Source organism: Nicotiana tomentosiformis, chromosome 2 (assembly GCF_000390325.3).
Source record: "Nicotiana tomentosiformis chromosome 2, ASM39032v3, whole genome shotgun sequence".
Lineage (NCBI taxonomy): Eukaryota > Viridiplantae > Streptophyta > Magnoliopsida > Solanales > Solanaceae > Nicotiana > Nicotiana tomentosiformis.
Genome location: NC_090813.1, coordinates 131,397,339 through 131,424,559, shown reverse-complemented (window position 1 = coordinate 131,424,559; position 27,221 = coordinate 131,397,339). Strand labels below are relative to the sequence as shown.

Genomic DNA, 27,221 nt, shown 5'->3' with positions numbered 1-27,221 from the left:
AAATCTAGGTTTTACACCTAAACCCTTGATTTCTAAGATTTACTAGTTATAATCTACCTATAATCTATGTATTTAACTCAAAGGGTGTAGAATTAACTTACCTCAAAGTGCTAGGTGAAAACTCTCTTCCAAAAGCTCCAAGAATCGCCCAAGAGATGAAAGAAAAGTGATATAAATGGCCTAAGTCGCGCATTAAATGAGCTGGGCACAGGCCTCTGATATTGCATTTGCGACACCAGGTTCGCAAATGCGAGGGTCGCAAATGCGACACAACTCTCGCAAATGCGAAGCTTGGCCTTCAGCTGCTGGGGTCGCAAATGCGACCAAAGAGTCGCAAATGCGAACTCTGCTGGGATCGCAAATGCATCAAATGTGTCGCAAATGCGAACACTACCTAGATCTGGCTTCTTCGAAATTGCGAAGCCCTTCTCGCAAATGCGAGGTTCGCATTTGCGAACAATATCTCGCATTTGCGAGACCTGCAACTGCTGCCAAGAAACATCAGAAAAGTGATGTATTTTCATTACTTTCGAACGTCTGAAACTCACCCGAGCCCTCGGGGCTCCACTCCAACTATCCACACAAGTCTAATAACCTCATACAAACTCGCTCGAGCGATCAAAATTCCGGAAATAACATCAAAAACCAAGAATCAGACGCCAAAACGCATGAATTGACTTATGAATTCAAAAACTTCAAAAAAAAAAAGACTTTTGCTCGTCCGATTCCTATCAAATCAACTTGGAATGACACCAAATCTTGCGCACAAGTCATAAATGACATAATGGAGCTACAAAATTTTTCGGAACTGGATTCCGACCCCGATATCAAAAAGTCAACTCCCCGGTTAAACTTCCAACCTTAAATTCTTATTTTAGCCATTTCAAGCCTAATTTAGTTACGGGTTTCCAAATAAAATTTCGAACACACTCCTAAGCCCAAAATTACCATACGGAGCTATTGGAATTGTAAAAATTCTATTCCGGGGTCATTTTCTCAAAATGTTGACCGAAGTCAAACTTGGCCTTTTAAAGCCATCTTAAATAACCAAATGTCCCTATTTCAACCCAAACACTTTCAAATCCCGAACCAACCATCTCCGCAAGTCATAAATTATTAAAAGCACATACGGAAAGTTTTATTTTAGGGAACGGAGTACTAAAAGTCAAAATAACCGGTTGGGTGATTACATTCTCCACCTCTTAAACAAACATTCGTCACGGGTTTAGAATAATACCTGGAGTGCTAAATAAGTGTGGATATTTGCTCCCATGTCCTCCTCGGCCTCCCAAGTCGCTTCCTCGACTAGTTGGCCCCTCCACTGGACCTTTACTGCAGAAATCCTCTTGGACCTCAACTGGAGAACTTGTTTATCAACAATGGCAAATGGCTCTTCTTCATAACCCAAACTCTTATCTAGCTGAACTGTACTGAAGTCCAACATATATGATAGGTCAACATGATACTTTCGGAGCATAGATACCTGAAAAATCGAATGAACTCCCGCTAGACTGGGAGGTAATGCAAGCTCATAAGCAACCTCCCCAACTCGTCTCAACACCTCAAATGGGCCTATAAACCTTGGACTCAACTTGCCCTTCTTCCCTAATCTCATAATTCCCTTCATAGGCGAAACCTTCAAGAGAACTTTTTCACCTACCATAAAGAATAAATCATCTGCTTTCTGATCCGCGTAACTCTAATGTCTGGACTGTGCTGTATGAAGTCGCTCCTGAATCAACTTTACCTTTTTCAAGGCATCCCTTACCAAATTAGTACCATATAACTTAGCCTTATCGGGCTCAAACCATCCGATAGGTGAACGGCATCGATGATCATATAAAGCCTCAAATGGAGCCATCTCGATACTGGATTGGTAACTGTTATTATGAGCAAACTTGGCCAAAGGCAAGAAACGATCCCACTGACCTCCAAAGTCAATCACACATGCCCTGAGCGTATCCTCCAAAATCTGAACTGTCCGCTCTGACTGCCCATCGGTCTGTGGATGGAAGGTTATGCTAAGCTCTACACGGGTCCCCAACTCACTCTGTACTGCTCTCCAGAAATGTGAAGTAAACTGAGGGCCTCTATCTGATATAATAAAAATTGGCACACCGTGCAACCGAACTATCTCCTGAATATAGGAAAAGCCGATTGGACCAACGAAATGGCTCTTGTTGAGTAAGTTCACCTTCTACAATATATATATATACACACACACACACACACACACATTCACCTATTTTTTATGTTATTAGTTTAACTTCTATACACATTAACCTTCAATTGATCATAATAAATGGAACTAGTTACTTGGAAAATAAAGCAAGTCATCTCCTACAACATGTTTAATTATACAATCGTGTAAAACTTCTTTGCCAGTACATTATGTTTACCCGAAAAAAGGGACAGAGTTGAATTTATGCGCGGTTCCGAAGATACGTGATACAACTTAATACAGAATGCTAGGATAAATAAAAGTATGAATATATATTGGAGAAAAATGTAATCTAGGCCAATCAATTATGAACAGTAAAATTTAGGATTTAATAAAAATAGAATAAATCTAAGAAACTAGAAAGATTACTCTTGCTTGTAGAGGGGATAATACAATTTGTGATAGTGTAAGTCCTGCCATAGGTCCCTTACAAAAATGATAAACAAGTCCTTTTATAGTGAAAGGGTTTGGCTCCAAGCATAATAAAATAAATATTCAGTGGGAAACCCATGATAAATCAGCTTTTTCATAATTTCTGCCAAGATTCCCTCTAGTGGGATTACAACGGCTTTTGTCTGCGAGCCCGATCTTGCTTAGAACCCTCAATTTTGGTTCGAGCTTGATTTCGGCTCGAACTTGTGATCTTGACTCGAGCTCGATCCCGGTTCGAGCCCTCAAACGGATTCCTGGTCGATGTAGGTTGGTTTTTGGATTATCTGCACGATAGATCTACCCACGCCATGGTTCGATTCTTGTTCGAGTTTGATTATGATATCGATCTCAATACGAACCGGCCTTCCCAGGCTCTAGATTAGTTCGTGCCCCCCCCCCCTTCGGGATCTTACTTCGATATATCACCCTTCGAATCGTACCGGACATGCCAAATCCATTTCGACCGTATACAGATAGTCCCCTCGTTTCTTAGAAATAAATACGGCGAGAAACGATATGATTTTCAACAGCTCGATCGGATTATATTCTGTTGATTCCATCAGGTTCGATCATGACGCACATGATAGCTGTCATGTCATTTTAGTCTCCCAAGGAATTTAATGCATATCAGGCGGTGGTCGGCCACTACTGATAATGAACCGCCATCGCTTTGAACCTATAAATCACTCTCACCTTTATATTTTACCAATTTTACATCTTCAATCTTCTAAAATTTCTCAATCTCTTCTTACAAAAAAACTGTGATTTATTTCCGAAAGGATCCCTCAATTCTATCAAATCTCTATCACCTTCTTCTGCTCCTTATTTTTGAATTCAAAAATGGCGAAAACATCGCAAAAAGTTCCTCAGAAAGAGAAAGCTTCATCTTCACAGTGTGTCGCCGATGGGACACCGGTAGAACCACGGCCAGAGGAGTGTGTCCCCGGGGCGTGCATCCTTACTTCAGATTTTAAAGTTGATAAAGGTTCATCGGTCCCTGGCCGGTGTGAGCCGGTATCGAGGTACATGTGTTCGATTACTGAGAAGCACCTCGATCTGTTAAAGAAGGACTGCAATTGGGGGAAAAGAAGTGATAATACCTACCCCTGACGAAGACATTACTTCTCACGTGAAAGGGTTTTTGAACGTATATACCTATCCTTTCACTTTGGGTCCCCTCGATTCTGTCGTTATCGACTTTTGTCGACAGTATCAGGTAACTTTAGGCCAGGTCCATCCTTCTTTGTGGCGGATCGTTATTCTGATCCGATATTTCGTGAGCAAAATCGAGGGGATGTCGTTCACCCTTGATCATCTTATCCAGCTATACCGTCCCCGACTATTTCGGGGAGGGTTAATTAAACTCCAGCATCGGGCTACCAAGGCTTTGTTCTCGAGTATTGATGAGGAGAGGGACCGGGGTTGGATGAGTAGGTTCGTTCGAGTAAGGACTTCGGACCTGATCCCGACCAAAAAGATGCCCTTTCCCGAGGAGTGGAATTTGAAACGTAAGTGTGATTTTGTTGTTATTTCTATTTTGTTCTTTCATTTGTTCTCTTATCGACACTCTCCTTTTCGTGACGTAGCAGTTCCCTGGATTCCCGGAGCGGTTCCCGACCTCAAGAATTGGGTACGGGCTCTTGTGTCGACTTCCACATACACCGAGCGCTCATGGCGTGATTTGTCTAAGGGTCGGTAGGAGGCCAAAAACCACGGTAAACTCATTTCTCGGAATCTGACGAGGCACTTCTCGATATATTTTTGATAAGGTTTCCCATATGCAGGTTTGGGTAAGGATGCGGTCTTGAGACCTCTGTCTAATGAGGAGGATGTTTCGACCTTCGTTCCAAAGCCTGTGAAGGAAAATAAAAAGAAGAGAGCTTCGTTGTCCGAATATCCAAAATCGAAGAAGAGGACGGCTCGTAAACCAAACAAGAATGTCATTCCTTTGATCGTAGAATCCGTTTTTTGCCTAAGGGATGAAGAAGAAGAAGTAGAAGAAGAAGAATATAATGAGTCCATGCTGGCGGTCCGGACGAAGAGAGCCACCGATGCTTCAATGCCGGCTGGATCGATGATGCCCTATGGGGCTCCGTCTCGAACTGAAAATATACCGGAGAGTGGTTCTGGCAGAGTCCCCGAACTATCGGATGTCGAAAACACCTCTCATCGGAATCAACCCGCAGGGGTTACAATCAGGGAGCCCTTCGAACCCCTCTAAGCCGAGGTGAATGCTCCGAGCGATTCACTTGAGGCGGCAGCGATCGAGGACTCACCTCTCTTTCCCGATTTTTCCGCATGGGTGATTTGGGAAGCTCAAGCTCTGGGGGCCCTTAATCTAGATAGGACTCACGATGAAGAGGATCCATTTCATGACCTGTTTACTGGTATCGAGGACGTTGCCGGTGCCGGTGATGAATCAGATCTTTTTCACGGTTTGCGGCAGGCTTTGGACCAAGTGAGTCTTTTGAAAGCCTTTTTGTTGGTATTGCCTTTATGTTCGTCTTTCGTTAACTTCGCTCCTTGTTTCTTCGTAGGCTGCGGCAGTCCATCGAGAACAATGTTCTCGTTCCCAGAATGAGCTGCATCGATACGCGGCCGACCTGAAAATCGCTATCGATGAGCGGAACTCTATCAAACTTTTCTTAGGACAGAGAGAGGAGGAAATAAAAGATCTCCTGGCCGAGCTGTCCAAGGCTTATCGAGACTAGAATGATTTGTCTGAGCAGGTAATGATGCTTTTGAAAATCTATGGGTTCGATACCGGAACGGTATCTAACATTTCGGTCTCACAGCTGCAGCAGAAAATCGAGATGATAGGGAAGCTGCGTGAGGAGGTCGATGTGATAAGGATGGAATCCTTGCGCTGGAAAGAAAGTATGGACCGCTTTGCTGCAGAAAAAGAGACCGCTCGAGCCCAGTTATCGTTGTCTGAAACCCAACTTCAGAAAGTGAAGGAAAAAAACCTGGTTCAAGCAAAGAAAATCGAGGAGCTTGAGGCTCGGTTGGCCTTAGTACTCGCCAAGGCCGAATCCGATGCCGAAAAGGCAAAGACTTATGCGGACGCGCTCGTGGCCGTCTATCAGGCTGATGCTGAAGCTGCCCAAGTTCAGGCAAGAGAGGCAGCCGAATCCGCCGATGGTCGGGCGCATTGGGTTGCTGAACTTGGTAAGTACCGATCCAGGAGAGAAACCCTCGAGGAGATTCATGCTCGCGGCTTCGATCTCACGGAAGAGATAAAAAGGGCAAAAGAACTCGAGGCTGATGCCGAAGCTCTGGTTTTCGATGATGATGATGATAATGATGGGAGCAAAAGCGGATCCGAGAACGGGGGGAATCTGATAAAGAGAAGACCGCTCCCGTTTAATTTTTTTTTTCTTTTTTTGCTGTAGCCACCCATATAAATAAATTTTGTGTATAGGCCTCTCCTTTTGCCAACTTGCTTTTGATTTTGTTTCCTGGGTTGCTGTGATTTGCCTCATGAATATTTCCATAATGTTTTAAACCAATTAATCAAACTCGAACCTTGTAGTCTCTTCAACCGAGCGAGTGTCTGCTTGTGCTCGATTTAATTGTCAACGATTCAATTTTGAAGAGAATATAGCCCGTAGGCGTGGCGGTCGAGCGAGTGCTTGCTTGTGCTCAAATTAATGTAGCCCGTGGGCTTGGTCGAGTGAATGATTCGAACTCGAATTAATGCAGCCCGTAAGCTATTTGGTCGAGTGAGTTTTTGCTCGAACTCGAGATAAAAAAATAGCCCGTAGGCTTAATCGAGTGAATGATTCGAACTCGAATTAATACAGCCTGTAGGCTATTTGGTCGAGTGAGTGTTTGCTCAAACTCAAATTAAAGAATAGCTCGTAGGCTCGATCGAGTGAATGATTCGAACTCGAATTAATGCAGCCCGTAGGCTATTTGATCGAGTGAGTGTTCGGGCTATTTGGTCGAGTGGTTTTTTGCTCGAACTCGAGATAAAAAATAGCCCATAGGCTCGATCGACTGAATGATTCGAACTCGAATTAATGCAGCCCGTAAGCTATTTGGTCGAGTGAGTGTTTGCTCGAACTCGAATTAAAGAATAGCCCGTAGGCTTGGTCGAGTGAGTGATAGCCCGAACTTGAGATAAAAAATATATAGCCCGTAGGCTTAATGGTCGCATTATATCTTAATTCTTCACATGTTATTACACGCCAGGGTTCGGGCCAACTTATACGAGCATGGCTCGCTTCGATCATTTAGCTCTTTACAGTTTTCCTATCGGGACCCTGTTGCTGCGAAATAACTCTCTTACGGGGCCTCGGATATTATCATAAGTGCTGCACGACCAGTGGTTGCCTCATTAAAAACCTTGCCGAAAACCCATTTGGGATAAAAACCGGTCTTAAGGAAAAAAGAGTGCAACGCGTGCTTTCTGATGAGAGATCCGTCCCCTGTTCGGACTTCTGCAGGGTCAGTTTCGAGATGTAAACGAATATGGAAAGGTTGTACCTTAACAGTAGTACCGTTTCAGATGTGATACATTCTAGTTGCTTGATAACTGTTTGTCGTTTATGACGCCGATCCCGTACGATCCCTTTCCGATGTCCTCGAGTACCTGATATGGTCCTTCCCACTTCGTTCCTAGCTTCCCTTCATTCGGATTCCGGGTATTGATGGTAATTTTTCTTAACACTAAGTCCCCAGGCTTGAAATGGCGGAGCTTGGTTCTTCAGTTATAATACCTTTCGATTCGTTGCTTTTGGGCGGCCATTCGGACGAGGGCAGTTTCTCGCCTTTCGTCCGATAGTTCGAGGCTTGTGTTCATAGCCTCGTTATTTGATTCTTCCATCGAGAATCGAAATCTGGCACTGGGTTCACCGACCTCGACTGGTATTAATGCTTCGGATCCATATACTAAGGAGAACGGGGTCTCCCCCGTACTGGATTTTGATGTTGTCAGATATGCCCAAAGGACTTCGGGCAGGATTTCTCTCTATCTCCCTTTAGCATCATTCAACCTCTTCTTTAAGTTTTGAATGACAGTTTTATTCGTTGATTCGGCCTGCCCGTTCCCACTGGGGTGGTACGGGGTCGACAGTATCCTTTTTATCTTGTGGTCTTCGAGGAATCTTGTTACTTTGCCGCCAATGAATTGCTTTCCATTGTCACATACTATTTCGGCGGGTATCCTGAACCGGCATATGATATGATCCCAAATAAAGTCTATAACTTCTTTCTCTCTTATTTTCTCGAACGCCTGCGCTTCAACCCATTTAGAAAAATAGTCAGTCATAAACAAAATAAATTTAGCTTTACCTGGGGTCGATGGCAGAGGGACGACGATATCCATTCCCCATTTCATGAAAGGCCACGGGGATAGGACCGAGTGGAGTTGTTCTCCGGGCTGGTGGATCATTGGCGCGAACCTTTGACATTTATCATATTTACGAAAAAATTCCTTCGTATCTTTGCCCATATCGATCCAATAATACCCTGCTCTGATTATTTTTTGGACTAATGTGTCGGCTCCAGAGTGATTCCCGCAAGTACCCTCGTGCACTTCCTGTAGGACATAATCGACATTCCCCGGACCCAGGCATACAGCCAATGGTCCGTCGAACGTTCTTCGGTATAGTGTTCCATCTGAAGCCAGAGTGAATCGAGCAACCTTGGTCCGTAGGGTTCTGGACTCTTTAGGGTCCAATGGGAGTTTTCCGTTTTTCAAATATTCGATGTACTTGTTTCTCCAATCCCAAGTTAAGCTTGTAGAATTTATTTCGGCGTGTCCTTCTTCGACTACCGATCTCGAAAGTTGAACCACATTCCCCGAGCCCATATCATCTACCTCGACTGATGACCCCAAATTCGCCAGTGCGTCGGCCTCATTATTCGGTTCCCGTGGTACATGCCGTAAAGTCCATTGTTTGAAATGGCGCAAAGTGATAAGCAGTTTATCTAAATACCTCTGCATTCTACCTTCTCGAACTTCGAAAGTTTTGTTTACTTGACTCACCACCAGCAAGGAATCGCAGTTGGCTTCAATGATTTCTGCTCCCAAATTTCTAGCTAGCTCAAGACCTGCAATCACAGTTTCGTACTCGGCCTCGTTGTTAGTCAATCTGATAATTTTAATAGATTGTCTAATAATGCCACCCATGGGTGGTTTCAAAACTATGCCCAGCCCGGACCCTTTTACGTTTGAAGCCCCATCTGTAAAAAGGACCCATACCCCCGATGATGTACCTGATTTCAACAGTTCTTTTTCGGCTTTGGGTATGAGGGCTGGTGTGAAATCGGCCACGAAGTCTGCTAGGACTTGAGACTTGATGGCCATACGGGGTTGATATCGATATCGTACCCACTGAGTTCGACGGCCCATTTGGCCAGCCGGCCTAATAACTCGGGTTTGTGCAAAATATTACGAAGCGGGTAAGTAGACAATACGCATATGGGATGACATTGGAAATACGGCCTTAACTTCCTCGAGGCGCTTATTAGTGCAAGCGCCAACTTTTCTAGGAGCGGATATCTAGTTTCCGCCTCTCCTAAGGTTCGACTTGTATAATAAACTGGGAATTGCGTACCTTGCTCTTCTCGAACCAGGACACCGCTTATGGCGACTTCCGACACTGCTAGGTACAAGCAAAGTTTCTCATCGATTTTTGGAGTGTGAAGCAGTGGTGCTCTTGATAGATATCGTTTTAGTCCTTCTAATGCTTGTTGGCACTCCGGGGTCCACAAAAAATCGTTCTTCTTTTTGAGTAGAGAAAAAAATTTATGACTTCGATCGGATGAGCTCGATATGAATCGGCTTAGGGCGGCGATCCGACCCGTTAGTCTTTGCACGACCTTTATGCTGTCTACGACGGTGATGTCTTCAAAAGCCTTGATTTTATCGGGGTTAATCTCTATTCCCCGATGTGATACCATGAAGCCGAGGAACTTGCCCGAACCGACACCTAAGGCACATTTTTCGGGGTTGAGCTTCATTTTGTATTTCCTTAGAATCTCGAACGTTTCCTATAAATGAATTAAATGGTCCTCTACGTGCAGGGATTTGACTAACATGTCATCAATATAAACCTCCATTGATTTTTCTATTTGTTCTTCGAACATTTTATTCACTAGGCGTTGGTAAGTGGCCCCTATGTTTTTTAGCCCGAAGGACATCACATTATAACAATATGTCCCATATTTGGTGACAAACGAGGTTTTCTCCTGGTCCTCCGGGTTCATCTGTATTTGATTATACCCGGAATAGGCATCGAGAAAAGTGAGGATCTCGTGGCCGGCCGTGGCATCGATCATGCGATCGATGTTGGGCAATGGAAAAGAATCCTTGGGGCATGCTTTGTTCAAATCCTTATAGTCCACGCACATCCTAAGTTTGTCCCCTTTTATAGGGACTACGACTACGTTGGCTAACCATTCGGGGTATTTTGCCTCCCGAATGGACCCTATTTTGAGAAGTTTGGTTACCTCGTCCTTTATGAAGGCGTTCTTTCTATCGGACCGGGTCTTCTTTTTTGCTTCACCGGTCTGAACCGATGGTCCAAACTTAGCTGATGTGTCGTTATGTCCGGCGGGATCCCTGTTATATCTAAATGGGACCAGGCGAAACAATCGATATTATTGATAAGAAATTGAACGAGTTTCTTCCTAAGTTCAGGGCTCAGCCCCGTTCCCAAGTATACCTTTTGCTTGGGCCGGCACTCGATTAATACGACTTGTTCTAGCTCCTCGATCATTGATTTTGTGGCATCGGAGTCATCGGGAGTTAAGAAAGATCAAGGGACCCTTTGATCTTCGTTCTCTTCGACTTTCTGGTTGTCAGGCTGGGTTGGAGTCACTGTCTGTGATTGCTATTTGGTGTCCCGTTCTCCTTCCGGGCCCGGTCCCTTTATCAGCGAAAGTAAGGACATTGGTTTGGCTTCATCGACGATGAACATTTCTTTTGCGGCTGGCTGCTCTCCGTATACCATTTTGACTTCTCCCGACACCGGAAACTTGAGGACCTGGTGCAGGGTCGAAGGCACGGCTCTCATGTTGTGGATCCATGGCCTTCCGAAAAGGGCGTTATACCTCATATCGCCTTCGATCACGTGAAACTTTGTTTCCTGGACAGTTCCGGCCACGTTTATTGGCAAGGCTATCTCCCCTTTGGTGGTTTCGCATGCCATATTGAACCCGTTTAGGACCAGAGTTGCATGCATTGATCCTGCAGGACGAGCTGCTCTACTACCTTTAATCGGATGATATTGGCCGAGCTACCTGGATCGATCAACACACGCTTAATCTTAGTTTTATTTACGAGTACGGATATTACCAGGGCGTCGTTGTGAGGTTGGATGACCCCTTCTGCATCTTTATCACCAAAGGACAAAGTCCCCATGGGTGCGTACTTTTGAGTCCGAGATCGCTTTTCCCTCACCATCGATGTTTTAGTGCGCTTAAGCATCGGTCCCCGGGGGTATCGGTGCCGCCGATGATCATGTGGATAACTTGTTGTGGTTCTTCTTGCTCGTTCTGCTTGCTGACATCCCTACTTCTAAAATGGCTCTTTGCTCTATCACTCAGAAACTCCCGAAGGTGCCCTTTGTTAAATAGGCGAGCTATTTCCTCTCTTAGTTGCTTGCAATCTTCCGTTCTGTGGCCATGGGTTCCATGGTATTCACACGTTTGATTTGGATTTCTCCGGGCATGATTGGTTTGCTTTGGTCGGGGCCATTTAGTGTTTTCGATGCGTCCGATGGCCGATACGAGAGCGGATGCACCAACGCTGAAGTTATACTCTGATAATCGAGGTGCTTCTATAGGCTCGGCATGTTTGTCGAAGCCGCTCTTACTCATAAGCCCCCGAGAATTTTGTCCCCGATCAATTCTTTGACTGTTTCAAACTGCGTTACGTGTTGAACCATTATTTACCCGATCGGTGATGTATGGTCGATATCGGTCTCTGTTTGACCTTTGTTCTCTGTCGATCTGCTTTTGATTAATAACTGTCCTGTTCTGACGAACAGGTCCGTACGGGGTCCCCGACTGATCGTCTTCGACCCTAATTTTCGATTGATATCGGTTATGTACATCTGCCCAAGTTACCGCCGGGTACTCGATCAAATTTTGCTTCAGCCGATGTGATGCTGTCGAACTTAGCTCGTTCAATCCTTGGGTGAAAGCTTGTACGGCCCAGTTGTCGGTCACCGGGGGTAAGTCCATGCGTTCCATTTGAAATCGGGATACGAATTCCCTCAGCATTTCTCTCTGCCTTTGCTTTACTTTGAAGAGGTCTGATTTTCTCGTTGCGACCTTTATGGCACCAGCATGTGCTTTTACGAACGAATCTGCCAACATGGCAAAAGAATCGATGGAATTTGGTGGTAGATTGTGGTACCAAATCATAGCTCCTTTCGAGAGGGTCTCCCCGAACTTTTTCAATAGCACGGATTCAATCTCGTCATCTTCCAAATCTTTGCCTTTTATGGCACACGTGTAAGATGTGACATGTTCGTTAGGATCGGTCGTACCGTTGTATTTGGGAATTTCGGGCATACGGAACTTTTTGGGGATTGGCTTCGGTGCCGCACTCGATGGAAAAGGCTTTTGTATGAATTTTTTTGAATCAAGCCCTTTATCATTGGCGGAGCTCCCGGGATTTGTTCGACCCTGGAATTACACATCTCCACCCTCTTGTCGTTGGCTTCTACTCGTTTCGTGAGTTCTTCGAGCAGTTTAGTAATTCCGGGATTAGTCCCCGATTCCTGCTCGTTAGATATTACTATGGCAGGCTCTGTTCTAGGGGTGACCTCTCGAAGTGGGTTGGAAACCGGCCTGCTTCGTGCGCGAGTTTGGCTCTGTAGCTGAGCTATTGCTAATTGTTGGGCTTGTACCATCTCGAAGATCATGCGTAAGATGGCCCCGATCTCTTCCGAATTTTGGGTGTCTTGGGCTACGGATCGAGCACCGCCCTGAATGCTTCTTTTTGGTTCGGAACGCTGGTTTGCTTCCAAAGAAATTTGTGAATTGACATCTAGTGGTATTCCGGCTCGAATCTCGGGTAGTGCCAGTTGTTGGTTTCATCTTGAAGGCCGACTTCGTAATCAGTCGGCGAAGCCATTTGGTCGGTGGCTATTCGTAGCCGAACCTGAATTGAAGGTTGTTTTCGGAAATAAGTGACCACTATTAGCCTCGACCCCACGGTGGGCGCCAAACTGTTTACCCGAAAAAAGGGATAGAGTTGAATTTATGCGCGGTTCCGAAGATACGTGATACAACTTAATACAGAATTCTAGGATAAATAAAAGTATGAATATAGATTGGAGAAAAACGTAATCTAGGCCAATCAATTATGAACAGTGAAATTTAGGATTTAACAAAAATAGAATCAATCTAAGAAACTAGAAAGATTACTCTTGCTTGTAGAGGGGATAATACAATTTATGATAGTGTAAGTCCTGCCATAGGTCCCTTACAAAAATGATAAACAAGTCCTTTTATAGTGAAAGGGTTTAGCTCCAAGCATAATAAAATAAACATTCAGTGGGAAACCCATGATAAATCAGCTTTTCCATAATTTCTGCCAAGATTCCCTCTAGTGGGATTACAACGGCTTTTGTCTGCGAGCCCGATCTTGCTTAGAACCCTCGATTTTGGTTCGAGCTTGATTTCGGCTCGAACTTGTGATCTTGACTCGAGCTTGATCCCGGTTCGAGCCCTCGAACGGATTCTTGGTCGATGTAGGTTGGTTTTTTGATTATCTGCACGATAGATCTACCCGTGCCATGGTTCGATTCTTGTTCGAGTTTGATTATGATATCGATCTCAACACGGACCGGCCTTCCCAGGCTCTAGATTAGTTCGTGCCCCTCCCCCCTCCTTCGGAATCTTATTTCGATATATCACCCTTCGAACCATACCGGACATGCCAAATCCATTTTGACCGTATACACATTAGTTTGTTAATGTTTATTGGCCTTAGCAACCGAAAACACAGTGTGAAATCAGGAGCCATAACAATCTTAATTTCCTTTTCATGCAAATAAAGCTGGTCAACTAGGAAACTAAAACAAATGAAGAAATTGGGCGGAAAGACAGAGGAAGGAGAACTTGATTCTAAGATCAAGTTGCACCTATTTGGTGGAGTGAGATTCTGTTCATGAATCATTGTTCATACTTAAAAAGGCAATCTATGGAATAAAGTTGCAAGAATCAACATCATTTCAAACCCACAATATGAGAAGAAATTCATATTATTAGGATGATGTTTCCATCATGGATACCCTCATCTTAAATAAAAGTCCAAAAGGAAAAGATACCTATCAAATTTTATAGTTGATTGATTCCCTAGCACTTCTAAAGTTAGTGCAAATTTAACAGCGAGTAAAGGATAGAACAAATAAGGCATCATATATATATTGTAGAGCTAACAAACTAAAGGAGAACAGATGGCAATAATGAGTTGTTTCGAGCTTCCAGTGCAGCAGCCAAATAGAGATATGTCAGTGCAAGAATTCAAGGTGTGGATTAAGCAATTCGACATGGATCGTGACAAACGTATTAGCCGCGAAGAACTAACAGAGGCACTTCAGAATCTACACATATGGTTCAGCTCATGGAAGGCTCGTCAAGTTATGAAAACTGCTGATACTGACCAAGTTGCACCATCTTTAAGTTGAACAACCGACGTATCAAATAGATTTTATTTGAAGCATATGGCTTCTCGTACATATTTGATAACGCCTTCATCATACCTGCAGGTCTTCTCGTTAATGATGTTGAACGCTACATTTTGTGTCATCACACCAAGAGCTTGGCGATCTAATAGATCTCAATGCGCTTTGGACATATTCTTTAGTTTTACCCCCGTCAGAGGTAAGTGTAATTTTTTTATGGTACAAATAATCTTCTATCTGCATTTTTCATAATCCAAAATCTTTGCCAATGAACTTGTCAATTTTAACATTCCCTTATTCCGATGTTATTTCTTCACAAAAAATATTTCTTTTTATGTGAATAGTGTCTTTGAATAGTAATTGATGGTAGGCTAGAAATACGAGTTTTTGGCTACTCTGCACCGATTATTTGCTACACTTTAATTGTATTGGAGCTAAAATATGGACAACTTCTACTCAGTACGTATTTTTTATTGTGTAAGTTGAGATTCCGGGCTAAGACGAGTTTTTGGAGATAAATTGAATCAAAAGAGAATTTTAAAGTATGAATAAAAATTTAAAAATTAAGTCGGAATCAAATTCGGAGATCGAAGACCAGGACCGAGTACGTATTTGCATAGTGAAAGAAATAAAAAGAGAAAGCAATAGTGGAGGAACTAATGACATGAAAACTTAGCAAGACACTTTGTGTCTGCCAACGTGCCAAATATTATGGCAATTCAAACAAATATAACTAGCCACAATTGAGTATTCTCCAAAGTCATGACTATGACGTCATGTCCAAGAAGGGAGCTATATACTTTTTTTGTCCATTGGCACTTCGTGCGGCGCGACGTGCCCGACGGCGTGTCAATGCAATATTTAGGTCTGTGCAATCCTATTTCGACCCATTAAAGCTTCGGTTTAAGACTATTCCTATAATGTATAAATACACGGTAAACATATTTTTGAGGGTGGATTCAACCTAGGATAATTTAGAGAGCTACCACGACCGGAAGACACAACAAAATTTCATTAATTCTTTTACTAACAATCGGTGTAATACGGGAGTTTGTATCGTAAAGTTATTTTTGATGTTTTCTATGTTCTTAAACTTATTTGTGATAACTTTCTCCATATCCATGGAGTAGTTCTTCCCTAGGATTTTGATATGGTGTTTTGAGTGTTATTTGTAGATTTAACTCTAGTTTAATTATTTGAATATATTTATGAAGCTTTGAATTAATTGCGAAATCATTCACCGTTTTATTTAATCGGAAAACAAAAGAATATTTTGGTGATTATCTTTGTATTATTTGGTTTGGTTTAATTTAGTGATTCTTCTAAGTAATCGAGAGAGCTTTTTGAATTATTGATTAAACCAAGTTCGGAGAATATTCGAGAGACGTTTTTCTAAAGACTAGTCCATTAACGTGCTCTTGCATATCTTTACAGTGATTCATATTAGTTTATTTTGTAGAGTTCAGATTTAATCGAGAGAGGAATCTTCACCTTATGTTCAAGCTAATTATCAAGTGAATTTGGGAGAATCATTAAAATATTAGAAGTGAATTTAAACAGAGTTAAATCGTGAATAACTATCTTATACCTATCATGGCATGACCCTTATTTCTCATATTGTTTACAAACCATTTTAGTTCAGCTCTCGTTCTCTATATATGATCAGGTCTAATTATTAGTAGTCTTAATTTAGTAGTTAATTGTAGTAGTAATCACTCCAACTCAAGTGTTGATCATCCTAAATAGCAACTAATCCAGAAATTACTCGAACATTATTTAAATCCAATCCTTGTGGAGACGATAATTAAACTATACTATTTTTGACTAGCGAGTATTAATTTCGTGTTGTGTTTTGCACTCATCAGTAACCGCAAATAGTACTCTGTGTAAAAAAAATATCTCAATCGTATAAGGTAGACAACACTCACTATTGATGAATAATACTATCACTATTAATGAATAGTATTTCACTATTGTGAATAGTATCTACACTAATATCGTACTTTTCTACCAGAATTACACTGTCTGTGCTCTGATACCAACTGTTGGGAAGCATGTCAGGCTAATAGAAGGGTAAAATATTTAAAGGAGAAAAGTAATAAATTATACAAAATAAGACAAGACAAGATTTATGTGGTTCGGCAATTTTTGCCTACTCCACGACCACACAAAGAATAACTCTTTATTAATTCAGAGAGAGAAGAATGTGAACTGAGAAGGGGATGCCTATTCATAGGCAGAGGAATCAGCTGAAATCTTCGTCAAAATGTGAACATGCCACCGCGATTGTAAACCAATTTAATTCTTTTACATTTTGTAGTCTTTTCATTCAGACTTCCATTCTTTCTTTGTTTTTTTCACACATTTTTTTCTTCTCTTTTCACTCAGACTGCTAAGCTTAATTCGTAGACATAGATTTAGCTAAATAACTGAGATCAAGCATGACTAGATCATCACAAGGAAAGGTGATAACTATTCTTAGCATTGATGGTGGAGGTGTAAGAGGGATAATTCCCGGTACAATTCTTGCTTTTCTTGAATCCCAATTCCAGGTTAGTTAATATATATATATATATATATATATATATATATATATATATATATATATATATATATACCGTAGTTTCTTGTAATGAATATACGTCACATATCATGCTTGATAATGGGTTACCATATCATGCTTGATAATGGGAAGCTGACTATTTTGTAGGTTAATTTAGTCCGATAGTATAAAATTTCTTTACATTATGAACTTATCTCTCATACATAATCCAAAATTGTTTACATTAGACTAAACCCATGCCAGAATGAGACTCATCTACCTATTCCTCGGCCTGTTCTTATGGCTTCCATCATAGCCGGATGCCCAATTAATGTGGGTGCCGTGATGTCGGCCAATATTTTATTGATAGCATAGCAGGATAGCTCGGCCTACCCTTATCCCAACACTATAACAGAATACCTCACTGATGCAAAGGTAGAGCCGAGACCATTTTACACTAAGGTGAAGTTGAAGAAGCCATTTGACTAGTATTCACTGATGGATGAGACCAACCCAAAGAAGATAGCCCAACCTTTAACCACCATAGGCCATTATAGCTCCATTATCTGCTCGGCAAGTCTCCCAGACATTGGCGAGTCTCAACAACTGGATGCAAATAACTACTTCAATGATGTCTGACTTATCTAGTATTATTGCAGCGTAGTCATCTACACAAGCACCATAGGTCTTATATGATCTTGATGAGAAATTGAAGAAGATTATGGACTACTAGAAGATAATCATGGACACTCTGGTACAATACGGGTCGGTTATTGAGGAGTTGGGCAAAGAAGTAAAGAAGATGAGGAAGTACCAGGCAAGCAAGAAATCAGTGGACAAGCTCCGGAGGGAAGTGACCAGACTTGCGACATCGGGGGATCTACCTTTTGACATGTTACCTGACCCACACCAGTACGCCCCAGATCCATCAGCACTGGTTGCACCAGCTGGCTAGTCTGAGGAGCCAGACCTTGCTTCCGACACTGCTAAGGCAGTACGTGTGATGTTCACCGCTCCCACCATACCTAGATTTAATGATGATAAGATACAGTTGGCTGACCCTACGGGAGATGATATTGTTGGGGACACTGAGATGTCCAAGGATCCTTAGAGAGTTTTCTTCACCCTCTCTTCTTTCACTCTTATTTTGTTAAGCATTGGGGAAAAAACTTACTTTTATTCAGGGGAGGAGTTTATTTCATACATTGACACATTTTGGATATATTTGGACCGTAATAATTTGATGATTCTCTTCCTTTTCTTATTTGTAGTTATCTATCTTTAGTAGTATTGATCGTTAGCTTCTTTATTTTTTCACTTTAGTACTTGATTAGTTAGTAGATTCTTTTTATGCTTTCGTAGATAATAAGCCTTTGGTTTTCTTTACGCCATGGTTCTTTCCAAAGGTAGTTTTTGTGTGAATCAGGTGAATCGTCCCAACGATGGATGGCGTGATAACCTACCTAAGGGAATGAGTCTGTTTTTGTGTTTAGGTAATAACTATAGTAGTAGTAATGAATAAAAGACCTAATCAAGTTATTCTCGAAAAAGAGTTATTCATGCTTCATTTGGTTTGAAACAAGGTTTTTAAAAGAAAATAGCTCTACTTAGTGACTCTAAGACTCTTGAGTTGATTTTGGCAATCATCGAGTGGTTTATTGGACCATAGTGATCTTTAAACTTGAGCCTAGTTGTTGTAGGCTCTCAAGTCTATCCTCTTTTACGGTCTAGTTGCGTGAGGGTTGAGATAATTTGTTGCTAGTCCAAGTATCCATGCGAATGGTCTAGAACTTGCCCCGAATGTGCTTCAAAGCGAAATCCTAAGTTTTGCTTGGCTTAAGAAATGATTGTAGGCTCTCCTTGGCCCGTTTGATTTTTCTATTTCCATCCAAAGTCGTTATCCCTTGTCAACCCCCTTCGAGCCTCTAGCCTTTCGCATTTGATAACCAGGTTATAAGCCTTTACCCATTTTGTCATGATCCTCTCTTGGCACCCCGAACCTTCCTTAACACTCTTGTGAAATAAGTGCCTTAAGACATAAGTTTGGGGGGAGAGTTGAGGAATTTGAAAGAGGTATCAAGGCACAATAAAAGAGAAACGAAATGATCTCTATGAAAAGAGAAGGCAAGAAAAGAGAAAGAACAAAAAGAAAAATACAAAAAAGAGAGAATAAGTGTAAGGGTTGATGGATTCAAAAAGAGGTAATGATCCCTAACATGAGTATCAAGGGAGAAATTGAATGAAATGACCAAGAAAGAGTGATGTCAAGTCTCTCTAGCCCCCAATAAAAAGAGAATACCTCTAAAAATTGGTAATTGTAAGCCGGGAAATGAAAATGTGGAGTGTTTAAGGAAATGTGTAACCACATTCCCATATAGTATCCTACCCTAATAAAAAGCCTTCATTATAACCCGAAAGAAGTCCCACTTGATTTCGAACAGAGTAAGCTTACATTAGTGGTGATCTACATTAGGGGCAAGCCTATGGTACTTGAAGCAGTACTTGTGACATTTTCTTGTGAGAGAAGAGTGATCCTTCATGAATCTTAAGAATGAGTTCTAACTTTTGAAGTGAGCTTGGCAAATGGAAGGTAGAGGAGGAAGAGTTTTTAGCCCACCATGACTTATATGATAGAACAAGAGTTCTTGATGAGTAAAGTCAATTCTTGAAGCCCAAATGTCACATTAGAACTATATGTGCATAAATATTTGACTTATCACCTTATTGATAATGCATGAGTAGAGTGGGTAATTGTTGGTCCCAACTGAGTATGAATGGCTCACCATTGACTCGTTGAAATGACCTTTCACTTTTAGGAGGTAGGAACTAATCTATTTGCTTGAGGACAAGCAAAAACTTATGTTTGAGGACAAGCAAAGACTTATGTTTGAGGGAGTTGATAAGTGTGGATTTTGACCACTTATTAGTACCTTTTTACTTTTGTTTTAGTCTAAAAGTATTGATTTATATTCCCAAAACTAATAAAAATATGCAAATTGCAGGAATATTGGAAATTTGGGCTCTTATGAAAAATCTGACTCAAAAAGGAGTGTTCCGACTCACAAGGCAAGAAGGGGCACAACACACAAGAAGTGCGGTCCGCAGAAGTATTTCTGCGGTCGCAGAAGCAAGTGTGCACCGGAGAATTCTCCTTGTGGCCACAGAACTGAAGAAGAAGCCCTGATTTACTTGAGGCAGAAGTGCGGACCGCACACAATTTGTACAAATGACCAAGACTAATGCCTTGCCTGAAGTATGGACCGCACAAGAATTGTGCGGCCGCAGAAGCTGAATTGCAGTCACAGACCAAATTGTGCGCCTGTAGAATCCAGTTCCCTGCAGATTTAAGTAATGTGCGGACCGCACATGAAATTGTGCGGCCGCAATACCTCTCGAGGGGCATTTTTGTCAGCGAATTTTGAGCCATTATGAATAGACGGGAATCACAGTTTTAGGTTAAGTTTTGAAGTTCTAGCTGCTGTAGCCATTGTAGTTTTCTATTTTAGGAAATTTGTGATCATTTTAGGATTAAAACATCATAGTTTATTAATTTAATTATATATTATGGGTTTTATTAGTATTTTTTCTTGTTTTCTTCATTTTCTACAATGAGTAGCTAGACGTTTACTAGGGTTGTGACCCAACCCTAGTGTGTACATGCCTTTTTGACTTGGTCTTTACTTGAGTAAGAGGGACCTAGTCTAGGAACACTTGGCTAACAAGAAATTGGGCTCATTGAGGATTTGACTAGCCTAATTAAAGGGTTTGAACTGGAGATAGAGAAAACCCGACTTGAGCTCATATTAACTACTTAGCTCGATACCCGTTTGGGCATGAGAAAGCAAATTAAGCAAAGTCACTCTATGAATGAGAGGTATTGAGTGGATAACTTAGAGTTGAGAGCTATAATACACCCCAATCAATAAAGCAAGTGTTAACGTACTTAACCCATTAGGCAAACACCTAGGTAAAGGTCGCATCCTTGGGCCTTTTAACCATTTGGTAGAAACAAAAAAACAATTATTTGCTTTCTAGTTTCTTCTCATTAGTTTACAATTGTTAGTGTTAATTTAGAAGTAGAAAATAAAATTCCTTGTTTGGAAGAGCAATTGAGTTATTTCATTTACTGTCATCAAGTGTACACCCTAACATCCATATTAAACTCCATGTGGAAATCGACCCCGACTCTTGTTGGGTATTATTCTTCCGACGACCGTTTTTACTCACTATTGAGTGCATATTGGACGTGGACCAATGATGTACATCAAACATCCCAACACTCGAGCATATTCCATTTGAGGCTTGCTTTGACTTTTATTCTTTACAAAAGTATTGTTTAAATCAATTGGCATTCTTGCAACTTTAAATTTCATATATTTTAACTTTTTAAGTATAATTTTAATATAATGAGACTGAGACAAGACTAGACCTTAAGAAGTCTTAAGGATATTAATTCACAAAATTAAATCGGTAGTTTCTAAGTCTATCATATCAAACATACTAGTAAGCATGTGCTTAGTAGCATTTATGTTAGCAATGTCGTTACTCATTATCAACATATCATCCACATATAAGTAAACAATGACTATTTGATTTAGAGTATTCTTAATATAAACACATTTGCCACACTCATTGATCTTGAAACCATTTGACAACATTGTTTGATCAAATTTCGCATGCCATTATTTTGGTGCTTGTTTTAGTCCGTAAAGTGACTTTAAAAAGTAGGCATATCTTCTTTTCTTTTTTGGGAACCACGAACCCTTCAGGTTGTTCCATATAAATTTTTTTCTCCAAATCTTCATTTAAGAAGGCCGTCTTAACAACCATTTGATGGATTTCAAGACCATATACTGCAACTAATGCTACTAACGTCCGTATGGATGTAATTCTTGTAACTGAAGAATATGTATCAAAATAGTCAAGACCTTCTCGCTGTCTATACCCTTTGACCACAAGTCTTTCCTTTTATTTGTCAATAGTGCCGTCATATTTCATTTTCCTCTTAAAACTCCATTTAGAGCACAACAGTTTATTGCCTGGAGGAATATCGACCAATTCTCAAGTATGATTACTTAATATGGATTCTATCTCACTATTGATTGCCTCTTTCCAATATTGTACTTCCGAGGAAGACATTGCTCCTTTGAACGTTTGAGGTTCATTTTCCAACAAGAATGCCAGAAAATCTGGTCCAAAGGAAGTTGTTGTCCTGTGACATCACCTTGGATTTTCGTCATTAAAGGTACTTTCCTTTGCTTCTTCCCGAAGTCGCTTAGATTTTTCACTAGACGACTCACATTCGATTTTATATGGATAAATATTCTCAAAGAATTCAGCTTTATCTGATTCGATTACCATATTAATATGAATGTTAGTATTTTCTGATTTATGAACCAGAAAATGATATGTGTTACTATTTGTTGCATATCCTATGAAAACGCTATCAACGGTTTTCGGTCTAATCGTTATCCTTTTGGTTTAGGGACCTGCACTTTAGCCAAACAACCCCATAATTTAAAATATTTTAAGTTAGGTTTCCTTCCTTTTCATTTTTATGTGGAATGGATTGCGTTTTGCTATGGGGAACTCGATTGAGTATTCGGTTAGCTGTAAGAATAGCTTCCCCCCACAAGTTATGGAGTAAACCAAAACTTATGAATAATGCATTTATCATCTCCTTTAACATTCTACTCTTTCTTTCCACAATCTCATTTGATTGCAGCGAGCAAGGGGCAGTTGTTTGGTGTGTAATGCCATTTTCCAAACATCAGAAGGAGATTTATATTCGCCGCCCCTATTACTTTGTAGAGCCAACCACATTAATAGTTGTTTGTATCATGACACAGTCAAAATTAATAACCGATGAAGTATTTAATATTCAAACCGAGTAATATCTGACACAACCGGATTTAATAAATGGTAAAGTTTTTAATCTCTAAATCGAGTAATATCTGATACAACCAGATTTAATAAATGGTGAACGTTTTAATCTTCAAACCGAGTAACATCTGCCGCAGCCAGAATTAATAAAACGATAAAATTTTACTCTTCAAACCGAGTAAAAAGTTGGAGTAAAAAATCACTTAGATTTTAATCTTCTAACTTAGTAGAAAGGCACTTTAACTTTAATCTCCGAAAACGAATAGAATTTTACGACGATTTTAATCTCAAAGATTAAGTAGAAAATCACGCGGATTTTAATCTCGAAGAAGGAGTAGAAAATTAGAAGATTTTAGTCTCCATAACGGGAGTATAAATTCATGAGAATTTTAATTCCCTTTCCAAATGATTTTTCCAACTAAACCATTATAACAGTTTGAACAGTTTGATCTCTTACTCTAATCCAACAAATATATGTTTATCTTTACATATATCTTATTCATGATTTCAAAATTATTTTCAAGTATCTAGTGTAAGCCTAACTCATACTTACAACCATAAATAGCTCATTTGTATGGTTTCATGCATGTTAGCAAATTTATAAACCAGCAAACCGATTTTGGTAAACGGAATAATAAAATTATTCTTTAACCATATGCAGAGATCCAACACGATCCTCATTGATCCAAATCTGACATACAAAAGTGAATCCTTTGGTCCAAAGTTGTCTCGTTGACAGAATCTCATAGCAACCTCTTCGCTTGAAAACTTTGGATTTTCCTTTTGCGAAACGAAACGGCATTTGCGTGGACCTGCAAATTAATAAGAAATGACCAAATAAGAGATTATAAGAAAGGAATGTGATTTTTCTTCCCTGGAATGACCACCGTTAGTGTCTTGAAAACAATGACTGGAGGATTTAATTCCTCACTCCCATTTGATTTTGTATAATGCCTTTCTATGTTCCATGCTCCAGTAACTTCGGTTATACATGATCTGCAGTTTATTATGGGAACTTCAAACAATCCCCGTAACTTTGCAGATTCATTGCCAAATAAATTTAAATTTCAATAAGGACGAGCCATCTGAGCGGGCCTCTAAGGACGACCCCTGCTGTGGTAGGGCTGTCCCCCAGAAGGAACACCGCTGGAATTACCCGGACCACGAGACCTCCTAGCCTCCCTCTCCTCACGCTCCTGAATACGGACCATCTCTAGCCGCCGAGCACTATCAACCACCTCGTCGAATTTAGCACATGCTACATTCCCCAGAGTCATAACCAAACGAAATTGTTGTTTGAGGCCACTAATGAACCTCCCGATCTTCTCCCTCTCAGTGGGAACTAACCAAACTGTATGACGAGCCAATTCTGAAAACCGCATCTCATACTGGGTCACATACAGGTAGGTCCTCCTGACGTAAATGCTCGAATTGCATGCGCAGTTCCTCTCTACGGGTCTGTGGCACAAACGTTTCCATGAATAATACGGAGAACTCACGCTATGAAAGTGGTGCTACACCAACTGGTCTACTCCTCTCATAAGTCTCCTACCATCTGAAGGCTGCTCCGATCAGCTGAAAAGTAGTAAATGAGACCCCACTGGTCTCCATAATACATGTTATACGAAGAATCTGCTGGCATCTGTCCAATAAATTCTGAGCATCCTCTAACTCAGTCCCATTGAGTTATGGAGGACGAAGTCTCTCAAACCTCTCTAGTCTCTTATGCTCCTCATCATTCATAATAGGACGTACCTGGGCATGAGCAGCTGCAACCGGCCGGACTGATAGTGCCCTCGGTATCTGAAGTCCCTGCACTACCTGCTGTGGAGTACGGGCGACAGGGGTATGAGTACCTCCCTCGGCCTGAGAAGTGGCTGGTGCGGCCTGAGCCGAAAATACCTGAGCAAGGCCAGTGCAAACAGTTAATATCTAGGCAAAAGCCTCCTGAAGGCCTGGAATCACAATAGGCACAGTTGGTGCTTGAGCTGGTCCCCCCAGCTCAACTATATCTGGAGCCTACTCCTGAGCTGGAGCAATTGGTGGTTCTACAGGTGCTGCTCCAACTGATGTACAAGCAACACCTCGACCTTTACCATGGCCCCGACCTCTCGTGGCCCTAACTGGTGGCTGACCATCTAATCTGGTAGTACGTGTCATCACCATCTATGAGAGATTAGAATAACAGAAATTCAGTTTTCGGAATTAACAAATTCGCACGACAGAATACAAGAAAGTAAAATTTTTCCTAAGGGTTCGGCAGCCTCTCGAAGATAAGTACAAACGTCTCCGTACCGATCCGCAAGACTCCACTAAACCTGCTCATGACCCGTGAGACCTATGTAACCTTGGCTCTAATATCAACTTGTCACGACCCAAAATCTCACATATTGTGATGGCGCCTATCTTAATACTAGGCAGGTGGACAACCTCAATAAATCACAATTTCTTTTAAGTTTGAAAACGCAATAAATAAATATAAGAGTAAAATCCCATAAACTTTTGATACAAAATACTGTTTTTATACAATACACTCCCAAAACTTGGTATCACTGAGTACATAAGCATCTAAATGATAACATAATTTGACTGATAAAAATACTGTCTAAAAATATAGAACATCACAAATAACTGAAAAGGAAGAGAGTCAAGGTCTGCGGACGCCGAGCATCTACCTCGATAGTCTCCAACAGATAAATCCACAAATCTAGTGATTGTCGTATCCGGAAGTACCTGGATCTGCATACGAAGTGTAGAGTGTAGTCTGAGTACAACCAACCCAATGTACTCAATAAGTAACAAGACTAACTTTGGAATGAAAGTAGTGACGAGCTCAACAATTACAGTCTAATCATAGAAAATAATAGTACAAAAATGTAGGCATGCTTTCAAGTTCAGCAGTTAAACTCAATACAAGAAAAATAGATTAAATCTGAATTATATGAGGAATATGACATCTTTATGTCTACATGCCAATGTACATGCCATATGTGATACAACATAATGAAAATCTCACGTACTCACACTCTCAGAGTACTCAATCACTCAGTACTGTACGAGGCAAATCCATCCCTCAATATAATATCAATTGCGTTCACTGTGGGGGGTGCAGACTCCGGAGGGGCTCCTTCAGCCCAAGCGCTATAATAAGCCATTTAGGCTTGCTGCGACGTGCATCCCGATCCCCATATATATATATATAAAGCCAATATTTCTGCTGCGGCGTGCAGCTCGATCCCATATAATATCCTCAAAACTGGGAACACATGACTGAGTTTGAAATTATAATTTAAACAAATAATTCAACAACAATACGACCTCTGTGAGTCCTAAAATATCGGCACGTAGCCTAAACATGATCTTTAATACAAGTCTCAGTTCAATTTCTCTAACACCTAGAGGATATGTGGATAGTGACATCATTATTTGATTATCCAACCCCCCGGAAACAATTAAGTCATAATTTCTATGGGGCACGCCCACACGCCCGTCACCTAGCATGTATGTCACCTCCAACAATTCATATAATACGTAATTCATGGATTCATACCCTCATAACCTAGTTTAGAAGTGTTACTTACCTCAAACCGTGCAAGTTCTTTATTTCAATATGCCCTTGCCTAGCGAATCGGCCTCCGGATGCCTCAAATATGGTCACAATTAATTCGATATAGTCAACACAAATTATAGGAATAAATTGACTATGGTATGAGTTATACATTTTTAGCACAGGCGAAAGTGGACGACTCAAAGGATTGTCTACTAGCAGATGTTTGCATCTCTACATCTGCAGCACCATATTACCTTCCTCCTTATCATTTTGAAGTTAAGTCAAACCTGTTGGAAAAGCCGATTGGACCAACGAAATGGCTCTTGTTGAGTAAGTTCACGTTTTACAGCAATTATATACACATTAACCTGTTTTTTATATTATGAGTTCAACTTCTATATACATTAACCTTTAATTACTCATAATAAATGGAACTAGTTATTACTTGGAAAATAAAACAGTCATCTTCTACAACATGTTTAATTACACAATCACGTAAAACTTCTTTGCACTAGTGTATATATATATATATATCACAATCATGGATAATTTGATTGTTCCTGTTTTTCTTGGGTTTGTACAGGTTGGCAAAAAGATTGTCAGATCAAAGAAAGCTCCGCCAAAAACAAAAGGCTTGAGCAGAAGAAATGCCTATCTTCTCTAGTGTAGAAGCTCTTAGGTTGTTGGAGACTTTCAAAGAAATAATAAGCCGTCTGCTGGCTTTAATCCTTTAGGTGTGTAACATGGTTTAGACTATAATCGTCGGGTGTTGTTAAACTTACTTGAACGCTGAAATAAGATTATCTCTTTGTTTAAAGGCAAATGAACATCTCTGCATCTTTAGAGGCTTTTTGTTTTTCTTTACACCTTTTGTTTATACTCTCCAGTTAAAGGTTAATTACTCAACTGGATGATTGAACTACAAATCTTACTGTGAAATGGGAA

The 27,221-nt window shown here is 40.9% G+C and overlaps 2 protein-coding genes across 5 annotated transcripts in view; both read left to right on the top strand.

Moving 5' to 3' along the window:
• LOC104120629 (calmodulin-like protein 30) overlaps window positions 1-18,149 on the top strand; it is a 45,293-nt gene extending 27,144 nt beyond the window's left edge. The window contains exon 3 of the mRNA XM_070196121.1: window positions 17,503-18,149. The gene's annotated coding sequence lies outside the window, so the exon portion shown is untranslated. The remainder of the gene's footprint in view (window positions 1-17,502) is intronic.
• Window positions 13,829-27,099, top strand: LOC104108011 (uncharacterized). 4 transcript variants are annotated; one of them, XM_070196123.1, is made up of 4 exons: window positions 13,846-14,299; window positions 14,386-16,853; window positions 26,459-26,606; window positions 26,860-27,099. In XM_070196123.1, exons 2-4 carry the CDS (start codon window positions 16,743-16,745, stop codon window positions 26,943-26,945), a joined length of 345 nt encoding a protein of 114 aa, XP_070052224.1. In that variant the 5' UTR covers window positions 13,846-14,299; window positions 14,386-16,742; the 3' UTR covers window positions 26,946-27,099. The 4 variants fall into 4 exon arrangements, with proteins under 4 accessions (XP_018630229.1, XP_018630226.1, XP_070052224.1 ...); XM_070196122.1 differs by having other exon boundaries at window positions 13,846-14,313; XM_018774713.3 differs by lacking the exons at window positions 26,459-26,606; window positions 26,860-27,099 and adding an exon at window positions 19,846-20,796 and having other exon boundaries at window positions 13,829-14,256; window positions 14,386-14,500.
• The last annotated feature ends 122 nt before the right edge of the window (window positions 27,100-27,221 follow it).

Bases quoted from the DNA above. Each gene is read 5' to 3' on its own strand.
- LOC104108011 (XM_018774710.3), top strand. From the start codon at position 14,074: ATGGCAATAATGAGTTGTTTCGAGCTTCCAGTGCAGCAGCCAAATAGA. The intron at 14,284-14,385 runs GTTGCACCATCT...TCATACCTGCAG, and splicing joins AAACTGCTGATACTGACCAA to GTCTTCTCGTTAATGATGTT. The intron at 14,501-19,845 runs GTAAGTGTAATT...TGCAAATTGCAG, and splicing joins TAGTTTTACCCCCGTCAGAG to GAATATTGGAAATTTGGGCT.